At 41.9% G+C, this 17295-nt stretch overlaps 1 protein-coding gene and 2 non-coding genes across 5 annotated transcripts in view; 1 reads left to right on the top strand and 2 right to left on the bottom strand.

Annotated features, from left to right (window-relative positions):
- Positions 1 to 9495, bottom strand: part of LOC147322725 (partitioning defective 3 homolog) — a 355660-nt gene extending 346165 nt beyond the window's left edge. For 2 of the 3 annotated variants that reach the window (XM_086307269.1, XM_086307271.1), the window contains exon 1: positions 9089 to 9495. In XM_086307269.1, coding sequence (XP_086163395.1) covers positions 9089 to 9208 — 120 coding nt within the window. In that variant the 5' untranslated portion in view covers positions 9209 to 9495. The remainder of the gene's footprint in view (positions 1 to 9088) is intronic. The other variant, XM_086307270.1, reaches the window with a different exon arrangement.
- Positions 1838 to 1909, top strand: trnaw-cca (transfer RNA tryptophan (anticodon CCA)). Its single transcript has one exon. It is a non-coding gene; the product is annotated as a tRNA-Trp (tRNA).
- A 5775-nt stretch (positions 9496 to 15270) lies between the features above and the next one.
- Positions 15271 to 15342, bottom strand: trnaw-cca (transfer RNA tryptophan (anticodon CCA)). Its single transcript has one exon. It is a non-coding gene; the product is annotated as a tRNA-Trp (tRNA).
- Positions 15343 to 17295: the final 1953 nt, after the last annotated feature.

Genomic DNA, 17295 nt, shown 5'->3' with positions numbered 1-17295 from the left:
AAGTTGTTGACAAAACAGTGGATCACACCCAAGAAGGGCGGGCATGGTCTGCATGTCGAAACACCACAAACTGCATATTTGGCCTTTGCAACAACTTGCTCTTAGCTGAATCCAGCTTGAGGCAGGAATTGTCATCTCACGGAGACGTTTGATTAGAAAAACAAGATAGACATTCTTCAGATGGCTACTGTACCCAAAACAAAAGGAAATACCAAAATCCCAAAACTGTGAATGTAATAAATCCACAGATTTACTTTCTGCCCTTAAAAGTACGCTTTGAATGTTTTTATGGATAAGCATGGTTCTCCGCACCAAAGCTGTTAATGAGCTGCTAATTGAGACCACTTGACTTACTTGACCCTGCGGTCAGCTTTACGTTCGGTTCATCCCACCAGCCAGGGCAGGGTGAGCCACTCATTCAGTCAAGTAAATCACATCAACAACCAATCACTGCCCTGAACATCTGAAACTAGAGTCGACTGGAAACATTTTAACAGCCTGGTTGCTCCGTTTGTTTCTTCTTTCCTCTAAGCAGACGTCTTTACCCAAACTGACCTCCAAAATCCGTTTTATATTCACATTTTTCAAACTGTTCCATTGTGCCCGTCTACAGAGCTGTTTCCTTGGCTGCTCCCACTGAAGTTTAAGTGAACCAAAGAGATTATTTCTGCCTTTAGAGCAGCTCTGCCTCTAAGAAATGATTGTATAACTATAAGTGGAATCTTTAAAAGCTGCGAGAGCTTGATTTAGGAGCATCTCTTGACTCTGAAGCGGAGGCACGGCAGCCTATATGGAAACGTCATGCGTGTGTTTTAGAAGGGGGGAAAGAAGGAACCTCCGTGTCAAGACGTGCAAAGAGTAAACAATGGGAAGCTGTCAAAGCAGCCTTTAAGACTACTCTGTGAAAGCTGAAAGGATTTTTCCATCTGAGCAGGACTGGCAAACATAATATCTGGCCTTTCTGCCTAAAATACATTTAATTCAACAGCTTGTCACCTTGCTCAAGTTTTCCATTTAAAAATAGCCCAAACAGAGGTTAAGCAGTCCATCCTCCGACCAGAACGGCAGCTGAATGATGTGTTAATCTTTTCTGTTATATACCGGGCCCCTGCACGACATCAGAACTGCGTGATGGTGTTTTGACGTTTCTGGAAAAGCTTGATTTGATTTTGTTGAACTCTACCAACATTCCTGCATTGACTTGCCTGACAAAACAGAGTAAAAGACAGAATATTTTCACGTACTGAACAAAAAAAAAAGAAAAGAGAAGAGAAGACAAAGAAAAAAAACATGAAGTAAAGGGTAAAGGAAATAACTTGGTTAATGAAAGAGGACGTCAGAGGATGGCTTTGCTAAAACCACAAGCTACAGGAGGGTTCTGGTTAACAAAAGACCGCTACTAATTCCACATGTTCTACTGTGTTTCAGCCGTCTGCCACGAAGCTCATTCCTTTGACTCCCCAACATCGCCGTTTAGCTACCAGTTAGATCAGCAGAATTACAACATGAAAGGAGCTTAATGGTAAGCTTTCAAAGAGCAGCCCTATTATCTTCTGGTGACTAATCTGCGATAACAAATGGAAGTGTGTCAGGTGAATATGGAACTAGACGAAGAGAGGAGCGGCAGGACACGCAGGAGCGAGACAGAAAACATGTGATGCAATAGAACGACTGATTAAAGATCGCAAAGATCAAATTATGGCATCTAATCACGCGTAAGCTATTGTCAGGGCATCATTAAGTACTGGATAAAATGCTCCATTTATGGAAGGGCAGAGAGAGGGAGAGAGACCGAGAGAGCAGGATCATGAATGTTGGTTGGTCAGAGTGCATTCAGGACCTCGTGGCGCAACGGTAGCGCGTCTGACTCCAGATCAGAAGGTTGCGTGTTCAAATCACGTCGGGGTCAGAGTTTTAAGATGCATCCTCTTTAATGTGTGCAAGACCCCTAGTGAGATAGATAAAACAACACCCATGACAAAATGTGAGTTTTTAATCCATTACTTAGAGCAGCTGTTAAACATCACCGACTTACACTATTCTGTCAGTTGACCACATAATCTGTGCCAGGACAGCTAAATATGTTGTAGCACAGGTTCTCTTTGAATAGACACAGAAATATATGAAAACCTCAGAGGTCCAGAACCACCAGATGTCCTCACTGTAGGGGTCGAAGGGTCCAGGGTTTTCTTTTGAGTCATGCAGTGGGATGGTTCTAGTTTCCTGCTTCTAACAGTTCAGGCTAATGTTTAACTGGATTATCTAAACTAGCAGGCTAAGATAACAAACAGTAACTCCCCACCATCATAAGCTAGCAGGGCCGTACCTAACAGTGAGAGCAGACTGGGCTCAAGTTTTAGGCTATTGTGCACACGCCGTCTGCTCTACCGGATGGAACAGTGGCACCGTGCGAGAGTAAGAATTGATTTCATATTGTGTAAGTTGTTGGTTGTTCTTCTATAGCGCTTCTCTACTCTACTTGAGCACTTAAAGGACTTTATACAACATGCCTCATTCACTCACTCAGACAAGCATTTTGTTTTTCACCTAAAAACGTTCTATGTGACAATCATGGGAGCAACCAGGGATCGCACCACCAACCTTCCAGACGACCTGCCCCACCTGCTGACCTACAGCCAAGTATTTAGATCAACATTTAGATGCTTTCTGGGTTTGGGTTCCTTCTTCAGATGTGTTGTAGTCCCATTGTGTTATATTCAACTTCAATTGTTTTTTCTGTGCTTTTAAAGCATTCTTCTGTTTGCTAGCAATTTTTTAAGATGCAGTGCATTTGAATACTCAGGCCACCGTACAAGACAGTGTTAAATAACTCAAGTAACATGTACAAATGTTATATTCAAATCCTACTTAAACAAAAACAGAACATTTTTATTAAAATGAAAGTGCCCAATATGCACAATTTCACAGTCACATGCATGATTTTATTAAGCTCACTAAACCATCAGTTACCGGTCAGTTGTTTTTAATGTGCACAGTGTGTCACCTTCATGATGGAGCTGAAGCCAGCTTTTCAATTAACAGAATAAACTGGGTTAATCTTTGTTTTTGTATCAGATTATATCTCTGTTTGAGATCTCATATTAATACTTTCACTGTGCAAAAAAGGTATTGATTTAGACAAGCCTCTGCAGGAGTGACACACAAAACAAAAAGAGGAAAGTGTGCGATTTAGCGTGTTTTTCACTGATGTCTGACCCTGTGGGCAAGAGTCTTCTCGTTTTTCTTCTCTTTGCTCTTTTTTCCTTTTCCTTTTGATCATCCATTTTTCTTGCCAGTTTGCATTAATGTTATCAGTAGAGATAAAGATGAATTCATTGGCTGCCTAGCTGAGAGTGGTACATAGGCCCATATGTGCATCTGTGCTGCTCACACGGCAGCGACTGGTTCAACTCCGATGCCTGGATTCTGGCCGCGGTGTCAACTTATTTGTTTTTTTCTGGTTAAGCTGACTCCTCGTGGCAGCCCAGAAACAACACTCGGGCCACTGTGCATGTCATTTTCCTCCTGTTGGGCAATTTTATTTTTAGCTCCGGCTACGGGAAGGAAAGCTAGTTGGTGTTTAATATTTTGGCTCAGTCACACTGATGTAAATCTGAACAGAGGTGAGAAAAACTCCCAATAAACCAAAAAGAATTCATGTTGTTTAGCTCCAAGGACAACGAATAAACATAGCAAAACATAGCAAAAAAACCTGTAAAACTACAACAGAAGCTGACCTTCACATTGAATGAGCTAACACAGGATATATGAAGCTGGAAAAGAAGTCATCCAATGGCTTGGCGTGGCTTGAAAACATAGCCCACTTTCATTGCTGCGTTACGCAGTTATTGCCAGGAATTCCACTCAGCTTTGTCTGAAACACATAAGCTAATGGCTTTAAATTCAGCTTTCCCGGTTACAAATGTTTTGCTCTCTGTTGGCTTTGCATGCATGCACTCCACCCCCTTACCATGTGCATAACATATCAGCACCTGTGTGTACACCTGAGAGGCGTTCTCCTCAGCAGGAAAGCCCTAATGTCTGCTTATCTTGACCCTGAACAGAGGCATTGTTTGGGTTAGATAAAACGTCCCAGAGTGTGGTGTCATTGTCCTTGATGCCGTCCACACAAGCAGGGAAACTTGCCAGACAGTCATTGAATCACTAGTCTCAAATTCTGCTTAAAATCTAACCATATCCAAAGCTGCATAAATGTGTAGAATACAGTGCTGGTCTTTGCATGGCACAGGGAACGTTTGTGTTGTGCTATGTTGGCTGTGTTACACTGTAAAAAAAAAAAAACAATCCTAAAAAAAACAGTAATATTCCAGCAGCTGGGGCGCCAAAACAATACCAGAAAATACCAGAAAATAACTTTCTCATAAAAATATTTTCAGTAATGACAATACAGTTTGTTGCCCTAATTTTACATGGGATTTTGCCCTTTGCCATATTGCACCATCGGCTCCTCTGACCATCACCAGTAGGCGGTAGGGGAAGTGTCTTGCCCAAGGACACAACGACCGAGACTGTCCGAGTCGGGGCTTGAACCGGCAACCTTCTGATTACAAGGCGAACTGCCAACTCTTGAGCCACGATCGCCCTTCCTGCACTTTCTGGACAACTGAGCAAACCAACATTTGGATTGTGACTGTTTTACTCAAAGACTAGTAGCTAATAGTGGCTGTCAAGACTGAGTATGGAAGCAGGGACAGTCCTCAGTCAGCTGGAAAATGACACTGTGTTGACCAGCTTGAGAGAGAAAAAGAGACAAAAGAGAAACTGGGATCTAAGAAAAGATGAAAAACAAAAAGGAAACTCAAGAAAAGCCAGAAGAGAAAACAAAAAAAGAGGATGAAAGGTTAGTGAGGCCACACTTTTTTTAGTGTGCTACTCTGTTCCCTGCTGTGGTAGAATTCAAGCGCTGCCTCCTGACCACAGTTGAACCATAGAACTTCTTGTACTCAGTTACAAGCCATCACATTGCATCCCATCATCCTGGCCGGCCTTCTCCACTCAACTCACGAGATGAAGCCCCCCCCCCCAGCAAGTTTCAACTAACTTCCATAATCCTATTCACAGACTGCAGCTTCTCTCTATTACGTAATCACTGAATGAAGTGAGCTAACAGGCACTGACAACCCTTTCAAAGACACTTCCCACTTTCCCGCTGTGGCTTCTTCCTGCACAGCTGCCCCAGCGCAGGGTAATATTAGCCCCTTACCTGAGAGCAGATGAGGATTATAAAGCTATGCAGAACTTTTACTAACAGCAAACAATTCCCAGAAGAGCCAGGTGAATCTGATGTAGCAAACAAGATGTAGCTTTAACATTTGCTTGACAGACTCTGATAAACAAATGTGTCTTCTTACAACTACGATGACTGCTCTCACTGTCAACTATAAAGCCAGGAGCCTCGCGATAGACTGCCGACCTGTCTAGGGCGTGCCCGCCTCTCCCCTATGACAGCTGCTCACGTAAAAGCCTGTGTAAGCAAAATGTCAAGCAGAATGTGTGACCTTTCACCACCGTTTTCTTCTGGCTGAGCTTTCAGAACTTTGTTGAAAACAGATGATTTAACCTCGCCAAATTCTAGTGTTGTTCTCACAAAGCCTGTATTTTAGAGCAGCTCAAAGCATGGGGAGAACAGAGTCAGCACGAGAACCTGAATATTTCTTCCCTATCACGGCATGGGAAGGACTGTTATTTTGCATCCACATGGTAATCAAGACAGTCAGCAGCTCACAACAATTCTCTGAACAATGCAAGATCACTGATTTGAGTGCAAGTATGAGTTCCAGGGTTTCTACAGTAGATTAATACACAGTGTTATTATATGATGATACCATCTTATGCTGCAGATATAATGTATATTAAAGCTAAAAGCATAATATGAAAATCTGCAATGTTGTTTTGCCTGTAAGGACATTCCTACTTCTTCTTCTTCATCTTCTTCTTTGGTGTATTTAAACAATTTGGCTATGCTGCAACATGCCTCAAGTCTGCATTTGCGTAATTTGGGGAAAAATAAAGAGTCATTATGAGCTTATGAGGCTCTACAACACATTTAGGGCAGGCATTACAGACAAGTAGGATTAAATAATTCAGTTCTTCAAAGATTTAGAGCCACAACCTGTGGATCCAGTAGTCATTTATTTAAATGTACGATGCTGCAGCAGATACGGGTGAAACCAGAGTACAAGGGGAAGCATTGAGCGCCAGACCTCTCCGTCACATCCATGCAGGGTTTTGTGTTCCACTGGATAGGCCGCAAAATAAAACCCTCATATTGCTCCTGCTTAGCTGACTAAAAATTTGGTGAATACACCAATATTACTAGTACTAAAAATAACAGCTTGAAAAGAGAAAAGCGGAAGAAGAAGCCCAAAATACCATTTAGCATGAACCCTTCAAGGCTGTGCATAATGTAGACCAGACTGACTCTAAAGTTAATGGTGCTTGAGTGGGAGTCTGCTCTTTCAGGTCCCACTGAGCCTGTGACAAAGCCTTCAAGAGTCTCTGGAGAAGATCAGGTATGCCAGTACAGCATGTGATGTTGTCTGACTGACTGCCTGACTGAGCTTGGCGACTTTAATACAGCTAATGGCGAACCTCAAACACATAAATGTAAGAGCAAAGATGAAAAGAGCACAGCATTACCAGGGCAAGTTAAGCACTGCTTGCAAAAAAAGCCATTAGAATTGAAAATGGTTCACGTATAAAAGAGTTAAATAAGGACATTACGGTCAGGCAGAAGGTAAGTGGAGTCAGAGCAACTTTAAAATATAGGCTCATCGGATGGCAGCTGCCATAACTGACTGATCCACTGTGAACAACAAGATTAAATGGCAAAAAGTGCATAATTGTTTCCAAGGGTGAGAACCAAATGAATAAGTCGCAGCAGTGAAAGTGACCTGTGGTTGAGATTCTACTCTGCTGCAGACACAGACAGCTGTGGACACGAAGTCATTCATGTTAGAGTTCTTTCAAGTCAAGTCCGCCTGAAGGGCACATGCATAACTGGTGCATTGTAGAGCCTCCATGACGAGACTGTGCTGTAAACCAATAAATCTGCAGCCAAGCAGAGCCTCACGCTCGCCATCTGATCAATCAGAACCAAGTGGACCCCAGCGTAAGAGTCGAATATGAATCTATAGCACACCATTAAGAAATCACACCGGAATGCCAAAACTTTTGGATCTTCTTTGAGTATGTGAAAGCATGGAAGAGTTTATGACAGTGAACACCTCAAACTGTTACTAGGCGTCATTTATAGGCCCAAGTGTTGCTGGGTTTTTGACCTTTTCAGGCTTCCTCCTCTCCTCCATGTGTCCTGGAAGTAGGTGAAGTTGTCTGAGGAACCTCTACCCTGCTTTAGATCCCTTTTATGAGCCATCAGATTAAACACCTGCCAAACTTTGTCGATATGTTTCCGTGAGAGCAGGCATTTGGCGTCTGAAACATCAGGTTCTCGGCTCTCCCTGTTAAAGCTCAATCAAATTATCAAAAAGCTCAATTTGTCAAAAATGTATTTTATGCATAATAAACTAAGATTTTATGACTCGGATAAAAATGACATTATAATGTCGGCATGCCAAGAAACCTTAAGGGTAGCTACTAAAAACAAACAAGCCAAACAAACTTATGGTTCAAGGGTTGGGCATTCATGCATTGCTTTCAGCTGCTCTATGTGTCATTATGCCTTCCTGTAGTCCAAAGGTCTTCTGGCGCATGGCACAGTAGTTTTTGTTGAGCCGAAGCCAAGTGATCTCCACAGGGAATGCACACTTCTACGTTTACAGCACAGCTGCATGGATCAATGGAGCAGTCGCCTCCATTCTGCTGAACCATGGAAAACCATCAAGCACTGGTAAACAGAGGAGTGAACGCATGTGTGTGTGGGTATGTACGTACGATTGCTGATGTGTGTCTAAGAAGGAAGTGATCTTCATGTGAGTAAATGTTGACCCATATCATCCACGTTTGCCTACAGCAGGAAGAATCTGCTGCTAAATTCTAGCAGCGAGGTTGAAAGTGTTTTATCTGTCACCAAGAAGGTGATCGGAGAGGCTGTAAACGAAGCACTGCGTGTCTGGGATTGTGCTGATTGTTCTATCCATGCCACCACTGTAAGCCTGGCTAAATCTTGGCTGTAATGTCTTCTCTCCAAGAACAGAAAACAGGAACACTGGAAGAAGGGGAAAAAAACAGCATGGTTTTGCCAAGGTATTCCATCCTGCTCCAGTGTTAACGTGACTCCAATTGTAATAGCACCCACTGGCAAAGAGGAGAAAGTGCTGTCACTGCTAGCCATGGCAACAGTACCAAACTCTAATTCATTCATTAGTCATTTAATGGGCTTTAAAGCTCGGCCCACAAAAACCCACAAAAGGGAAAAGCAATCAGTGTGCTCATTCCTGTTTGGCACAGGGGCTTCACACGGCCATGTGTTCCATCATTCAACACATGAAGGCTTTTCTTTAAACATGTAGTTGGACGAGCTCTCATAAAGCCAACAAGCTCTGCTCTTTATGTTGTATTATGAAGACATTATAGTAGATTAAGGATGATCCTCTATTGTCTAGACTCTTACATTACAGTGAAGCAGCCTAATTGTGATATAAGAGTGTGTGTGTGTGTGTGTGTGTGTGTGTGTGTGTGTGTGTGTGTGTGTGTGTGTGTGTGTGTGTGTTCTTACACCAGGCTGCACACATGCATTTGACAGTTACCCTCCTTCACTGCTGGCTGATCCGGTTTGAACTCCATGCACTTTTGCACACTTTTCTGCCTCTACTGCACAAACCTGAACACTTTCAGTGTCCCAACTTTTTGGTGGAGACTAAAAAGCAGATACACACAAGCGACACACCTATGATAACAATGAAAAGCCCCCCCTCCCCCCCTCGTTTGCGCACCCCTGGACTCCCATACCCCATGCGTCGGGGGCCCCTGGGGTTCTCGGCTGTCTCTTTCCCTCTTTCCCGAAAAAAGCGCCATGTTGAGGCTTCAGTGTGGACTCGGCACGCTGCTCCGCGGAGCGTTTACAGAAATCACCCCGGGGCTGAGGTGTGTGTTGCCGGGGACTTACCTTTGCGATCGCCTTTTTGTACCTCATGGCCGCTTGTTCGATAAGACTCTGGACTTTTACATTCCCATCTCCACACGGAACGACCACCCGGGTCCTCCCGAAGCACACCGTCACTTTCATTTTCCTTTTTTTTCCTCCGCCGCGTTAATTCCAAAGAGGAAAAAGCCGCGTCAAAGCGACAATAACCATCCCCGGCGCTGCGTGGGAGCAGAAAACACCGAAACCCCCAGCCTGTCGACCCAAGCGGATTCGTCTTTGTGCCCTGCGTCCTCGAAGGAGAAGAGAGAAGCCCAGCATAAGATCCAGCGGCAGGGCTGGGTGGCGTCCTCCCTGTGCGGTGTTGACTCACTTACAGAAAGTTCCCAGCAGAAAAAGCCTCCCCAGCGAGAGCGCACAACTGGACAGCTGACAACCGACACTGCGTGTGCGCCCACATGTCAGAGCAGGCACGAAGAATGTTCCCAGCGCGGGCTGATCCATCTCAGTTCACTTTACATTTCCCTGCGTTTTTATCATATAATACATAAATTTGAAAAACTAAATAAAAACTTGCGCTGGCAGGTGGTTATCAGCAGAGAGTGGTGAGGACTGATAGGGTAATGGAACATTTTATCCAACAAAACCCGTATTTTTTCTGACCTATGATCACAGTGGCGAGTAATCAGTATAACTAAAATATAACTTAAAGGGGTAACCCCCCTCCCCCCATGTGATTAGTAGTTATAATGCTGTGGTCTTTGAAACGATGGGGGGCAGGGCTGGATTAAGTCACTAGAGGGTAACAGGGTAAAAAAATGACCTGTGGGCTCCATACAAACTATGAAGGGGGGCGGCGGGGGTCTGGAGGCCTTGGGTAGTTTTCCAGGCAAGTTTGTGTTGTTTAAGGCATGAGCCAAGGTTTATTTTGGATTCACTTTTCATGCTAGAAATATTTAAGTACAGATGTTCTGACTATCCTACAGGCCATTCCTGTGGGTAATATCGAACTGAGATCCACGAGTGTGGGAGTCACCGCAAGCCAATGGCCTCCTGTGGGCTCAAGCTTGGAGGGCAGGCATATTGGAGTAAGCAGTGCTCGTGCATCACCGCGCTTCGATCTGATGAATGTGGTGATGGATGCTGAATTTCATTTTTAATAAATAATGCAAAATGAAAGGCAGAATGCTATCAGACAGAGTTGCATAGAACAAAGTCTCATTTGTATTTGACTATGCTGATTGCAAAGAATATATTAATGTAATAAATTATTGACCTGCAGTGCAGGATGAGAAAAATCAGCCCAAGGCTGGATAGAAAGTATGACCCAATTCACTGATAATAGCTGCAACCTTTCTGCAGAGATCCTCTCTATCCCTGCAGCTCCTACTCTTGTTGGTCCAATGTGGTCCAAATGAGTGCACACGATGAACACGGCTGCACGAGATGCATCTGCCCCCCACCTCCTTTGTCCTAACACTGTATGATTCTGTGATTGGTGCAAGATCTAAAGTGAACTTCAGGGTTTGAAACCTGCTTTGATATGTTACTATAATAGTGTTTGTCCTTTGATGTCTCACCACACATGTCTAACGCCACTGCTGCATGCATTTTTTTTTTATATTCATCAATCCAGGGTTAGACATGTTGACATGCACTATCCATGCAATACCAATCCATTAACTGTTTCTATTCTGACTTTTTGGAGCAATGGAAACTTGTCTGACACCAGAACAGAAGCAATAACAGCTTCAGCTTCCAGTGAAGTTCATACACACTGCAAAACAGATGCAAAAAAAACTTAAAGCGAACATACTTTGACAAGCTGGGCTCTGCCATGCGCTTCCGTTTTAACAAATGCTACAAATACTCCATCTAGTGGTGTAGAGTGGTGTACAAAAAAAAAATTCAAGTACATAAAACTGGGACCAGTTTGATGAAGCAAACTGAGTTCTTTATTCAAGTGTGCATTGATAAGACTCAGATTTGTGAGTTCAGTGGTGCTAGCAAGCTAGCAACAAAAATTGGAACTCACTTAACAGCATGGATACAAAATCGCAAAGTAATTGTGCCTGCAGCCCCACATTGTTGTTGTTTAATCAATACGGCTTAATATCAACTGCATTTCTTTACATATGAAAGAAGATCAAGTTGTGCCCATAAAATCCACTGTGACTGTCTGCATGAGAGATTGCTGCAGGGAACATCAGTGAGCATGTCAGTTCTTCCCCCCATTAATCAAGCTCATTTGCTTACCTCAACTGCCATAGTAAGATAAGTTCAGAGGCTGGTTTGCAGTTTGTCCACTGCACATCAGGAATGCAGGGGGAAGGGGGGCAGGACACTCAGGAAAACCCAGCGCTGTCCCTGGGTTTCATATTCCTTGCTGATAATCATCACACAGAAGCAGCTGTTCCCAGCTGCCTAACTGAAAACATGATTATATACAACAATTCAGAAAGAAATGTAACACAAGCATATGTACGGAGGGTTCATAAATATGTTTCTAGCACTAAAAATAGTGTGATTAACATGATTCATGCTGCTGCTTCAATGCTCTGTGGTGCAGCAAACGTTTGGAAGACAGTGAAGTCTAGTCATACTCAAAATCTACAGTCTGATGAATCCTGAGTCCATTTATCCCAAATACACAAACCACCACCACCACACACTTCCATTGGTTGCTGAACCTAGGATAATCCACATTCTTCACTCACACATTTTCAGACTTGCCTTCTACAAAGGGGGCATCGTAAATAAAAGCAGGCACAAGGCGTGCTCTGACATGGTCACAGGAGCAGAGGTCATACCTGAGTCCTGACATATTCGCTCACCACCACAAGATGACATCAAACAGGCTCGCTCATGCATGTGGAATTTACTACATCCTTCCTCCACACTCACCAAAACATTCTAATATGACATGTATTCTCTATTAATAACATCGCTGTTATTGCTAAACTTGTAGAGTGGAGTAAAAGCTCAGAGGGGGAAATCACTCATCCCTGGATCTCACATGAACATTCATTTTAAATGTTCGATGTGAGAACAGAGAAGGCAACTTTTTACTTTTACACCCTACAGTTTAACACAAACATCTTTACTTTCTACTCCTTACATTTTCAAAACAGGCTCCTTACTTAAGGTTTAAAGCAAGGGATCTTTTTTATTTCCCAGACAATAGGAGCCTAAATGAAGGAAACCATGATACATATAAGACTGTGGACAAGCACATCAAGTTCACCAGGGAGGATATGAAAAGTGGCAGGTTAGCCTTGTTAGAGGGTGAGATTTCCATCAGCATTTAAAAGTCGCTGTGTATCGTAAACCATCGCATCCGGATCTGTATTTAAGGTCTGACTCTCATCATCCACTGGAGCACAAACGGGGTGTCGTCAGGTGCTACAACACAGAGTGAACACCATCCCCACAGGTACAGTGGCCAGGGAAGCAGAGGAACATCATATCAAGAAGAAGGCTGTGAGTAAATGTGGTTATCCCAGCTAGACATTTGTCAAAGCTGGTTTGATAACGTACTCATGGCCATTGATCAGTGGTTGTTGATAAATGGTCATGACAATTTGCATATCAATGATCAAGAAACCGAACTCACATCCCATTTTCATCAGTGGTGCTAGTTTCAGTCATTATGCAAATTTACTGTTTATAAGTTAGGGGAAAGCTTGGACAATTGAGCATGCATCAATCCTATTGGTGTAACCATCAGCAGGGCTTATCAAACTCAAAGGGCTCACAGAGGCAAGACATATAGTAAATAACGCAATGTTCAAGGTTTAAAGTGGGCCAGAATTTTCCAGAATGGCATTTTTGTTGCAGATATCCGTAAGTTGCAGTCGCAGTATTTCACCATCAAGCTACTGCTGCAGAAGAGGAGCGAGTATAACGGGAGTAACGTTATTTTAAGTGGCAGGTCATTTTAAATGAAACATTTCTATCAGCTTAACAAACATCAGCAACCACGCAAACTACAGTGGCAAGTCTGTTGCACAGTGTGTCTGCTAGCTAAAGGTCCAGCTGCTGTTTTGGAAAGAAGTTCACTCAGAGATGAAGAAAAAGTAAAAGACGTACGAAAGACAAGACAGGAGAAGAAAAAGAGAGGTTATATTTAAAGGTAAGGATGCTCAGTGACATCAACTGGAAAGCTAAACTTACATGTAAGTTATATGATGGGAAGTTTTTCATATTGTGAAACATTCTTCAAAACAAACTAAGGTGCTGAAAGGTTGCATCATTCAATTCCACCCTTTTACTAACTGTATACAGTCTAGTACAAAGGGAGCATAAACAGTATACTGTCAGTGTAGCGGATCGAAATCAATGAAGTTAGCTTGTGAATGGTCCACTTACATCTTGTTGAATTCAGTTGTGTAAACCCATAAACAGCAGTAAACCTCAGAGTAGCAGCACAGGTCAGCTGATCACAGCCTGTACACAAAGAAAATCTGCTGTGATTCTTTTTCTCACGCTGAGCCACTACAACAGATCTTAGGGTTCCCCTGCCTGCCAAATCCCACTTTAACCCCTGACTGTAATATGTTTCTGCTTAGGTGTGGGTGTGTGTATTTATGTATTTTTACCCAAGTATCTGTACTTCTACTTAAGTAAAGAATGTCTGTACTTAAAGTGCAGTGTAAAGCCTGAAGAATAGTGTTGTTCAAATCCCCTCAGGAACTTTTGGGTTATATGGGCATCTACTCAATGAAACTATGCAGTTAAATTTTCCTCTATACAGTTTTAAAGTTATTAGACATTGGCCTTTTGCCTCACTTGCATGTTGATGCAATTCTAATTAAAAACTAACTGCTGTTTTGATATTTATATCACACTCAGTGTTGTCTAACATCACCTAATACAAGTCCTGTTAATGTTCAGAGTGTGTTGCATGCCGAGGCATGTGTTATTTCTCCAGTAGTGGGGCTAATTACACTTTCCTTTAGTTCATTAATAGCTCAGGGCTACACTGAAACCCCATCTATGACTAATGCAGCAAAACATTTAAACAAATTAACCTCAGACTAACCATGCACGTCCCTCTTGTCCTTTGTAAAATGCAACACATATAAATAACATTTTTGCATGTTTTTTTCTTACAAAATTTGCCTTTCAGATTCACAGTGAAATGCATTCTTTAACCTGCAGCTCTGCGTGTTTCTGAAAGCTGAAATAGCCCCATCTGCAGGCTCTTAGAAATATTACATCTTTCCCCGTCAAGCCTTGTTTGGATTAAGCCTCGAGCCTTTAATTGCTGTGTTTGTGGGGTGGGCCTACGAACACTGAGAATGGTGTTAGCGTGCTAAGTGTGATTTCATGGATTATAAATGCTGCCTTTCGCTTGCGGATTTTTTATTTTTGTTTATGGGATTTTCCAGAGCCTGTCAGAGCACATTGTAACTTGATCTCTGAAATCAAATGTGTTTATTTGCACATGTTGCGCTGATCATTCAAAAGGGCCTAGTTTCTGAATGGAACATTTAAACAAGACCTACAAGTCAAACAAAAAGATGGAGGTAGCGAGTGGGAATGTTTTTTTTGCTTTGTTTTGTAGGTAAAACACACCATTTTTTCTTCAAAGATTTAGCGCTCTCTCATGAATAACAGTGTCAAGGGAGACAATGCTTCGGCACCGAAGGACCTGCTCTGAGATAAACACAGTTTATGGTAACAAAGTTAACGACTGGGGCTGGGTGACTTGTCATATTCATTAAATCTGAATATGTCCCTCATAAGAACTGTTTTGACCCAGTTCTTCATCTTTTTTAAGTGCAGGGTGTTGTGCCAGATTGAACCCTCCTGCAGAGTAGCCCTGTACAGTAGACTAGCTGCTAAACCAGTCTTCAACAGACTGCTTCTTCACATCAAGAGCTAACAAAAATGCCGCTATTGTTAAAAAAAAACTCCGTATTTGTTGTTCTTGACTGTTTTTACCTGAAAAGCACTTTGACCTGTTTATAAACGCCGTGTGCCCATTTACATGTTCACCTCTGTTTGTTGTAAACTGTTTGCCTTGCTTGCTCTTATGCAGACCAACCTCAGAGGGTAGAGAGCCCCGAGATTAAGTTATTGTTAGACATGTAACGCCGACAAGCCAAACATCGATTTCCCTTTGACTTTCCTTGCTGCTGTTGTAGTTGAATTCTCTTAGCATTTATTCATGACGTGTGAGAATCACGATTTTGAAAAAGCTATGACCCCGACGTGATTTGAACACGCAACCTTCTGATCTGGAGTCAGACGCGCTACCGTTGCGCCACGAGGTCTTCTACACTGTCACCACTATGAAAAGCCAACTACAAAGTCCTATATGTTCGTGTGGATCATACTAGCATTTTTATTTAAAATATTATGAAATATAGGCGCAAACACCTGACTTGTGTGAACGCTTCACTCACACGCAGAACACGCGGGGCAGCTGAATAACAGGCGCATTACAGGCGCCTCTACGGACACCGCTGCTGCTTTACTGACAAATTCCAATTTCTGTCATTAAAGCCTGCGTCAGCACCATGGACAGCTGTTACCACAGCGACCGCACCTCGCGTGCGGTAGTCGTTAAAAAAATATGGGCGTGATGAACGCGCATGCGCGAGTTACATTTAAACGATTTCGATCAACAAGACCGGTGAATTCTTTTATCAACGTATATTTTTAAGTCATTCATTCATGTGTAAGCACCCGTACCTGTATCTTCAACATAAATTTATGCCCACTTTAAATAAAAACACATCACAAGGAAACGTCGTCCGTACATTTTTTATATTCTGGCATTAATTGAATCAATTGAGGGGATTACGAATGCTATAGATCAGAAACAGTATGCAGCTGGAGTATTTCTGGATCTCAAGAAAGCATTCGACACAATCAATCATGACATATTAATTAATAAACTGGAACGGTACGGGATCAGGGGGGTTGCAATGGGTGAAAAATTATTTAAGTGACAGGAAACAATTTGTGAAGCTGGGTGTCCATTCCTCATCATGCTTGGACATTGCTTGTGGTGTTCCACAAGGCTCTGTACTGGGTCCAAAATTATTTATTATTTATATAAATGATATTTGTAAGGCATCTGATATATTAAAATTAGTATTATTTGCAGATGACACAAATATTTTTTGTTCTGGGGGGAATCTGAAGGAGCTGCTGGATACAATTACTTCAGAAATGTGCAAAATTTAAAAATGGTTTAACAGGAACAAACTATCGCTAAATCTAAGTAAAACTAAAATTATCTTATTTGGGAATTCCCTTAGAAATGCACAAGTGCAGATTCATGTAGATGGTGTGGAAATTGAAAGAGTACTTGAACATAAGTTTCTTGGTGTGATTATAGATGATAAATTAAACTGGAAGTCTCATATAAATCATATACATAACAAAATTTCAAGAAGTGTCTCAATCTTGAGTAAAGTAAAACACATTCTGGACCACAAATCACTCCACATTCTCTATTGTTCCCTGATTGCACCGTATTTGAATTACTGTGCAGAGGTTTGGGGCAATACTTACAAATGTTCGCTATCATCAATCTTTATATTACAAAAAAGGGCCATAAGGATAATCCATAAAACTGGTTACAGAGATCATACAAATCCACTATTCTTAAAATCAAAAATTCTAAAATTCACAGATCTGGTTCATTTTCTCACAGCACAAATTATACATAAAGCAATAAATAACCTGCTTCCTGACAATATTCTAAAAAAAATTTCTAAAAGGGAACGGGGATACAATTTGAGGGGGGAATTAAATTTAAAACATCCTCGTATCCGTACAACATTAAAAAGTTTTTGCATCTCTGTGTGTGGAGTGAAGCTGTGGAACAGACTAAGTAAAGATATGAAGCAATGTCCAAGCATGGCGCAGTTTAAAAAGCGGTTTAAGGATATGGTTTTTACAGGGTACAGGGAAAAGGTAGAGATTTGATAGGGTGTTCTTGTCTAATATTTTCATGTGTGTGCGGGTGCACGGGTATCTTGGTATGGGTATATATATATATATATTTGTAGGTTGTGTATCCTTGAGGTGTTAATGGGGTTATTGTAAATGTGTATATGTGCGTATGTGTATATACGTATGTATGGATAGATAGAAACATATATGTATATATATAAAAAAAAATAAAAAAAATTACACATAACATATAATGTAATTGCAAGGAGGTATTTCTGTAGTCTATTGATACTAGATAGTGGAAAAGGGGTGGGATTAAA

This window comes from Aulonocara sp. 'chitande type north' Nkhata Bay, linkage group LG9, assembly GCF_057382095.1.
Source record: "Aulonocara sp. 'chitande type north' Nkhata Bay isolate Kocher_YH1m ecotype deep benthic linkage group LG9, A_spYH_male_GT1.1, whole genome shotgun sequence".
Lineage (NCBI taxonomy): Eukaryota > Metazoa > Chordata > Actinopteri > Cichliformes > Cichlidae > Aulonocara > Aulonocara sp. 'chitande type north' Nkhata Bay.
This window is presented reverse-complemented; position numbering and strand designations above follow the sequence as displayed.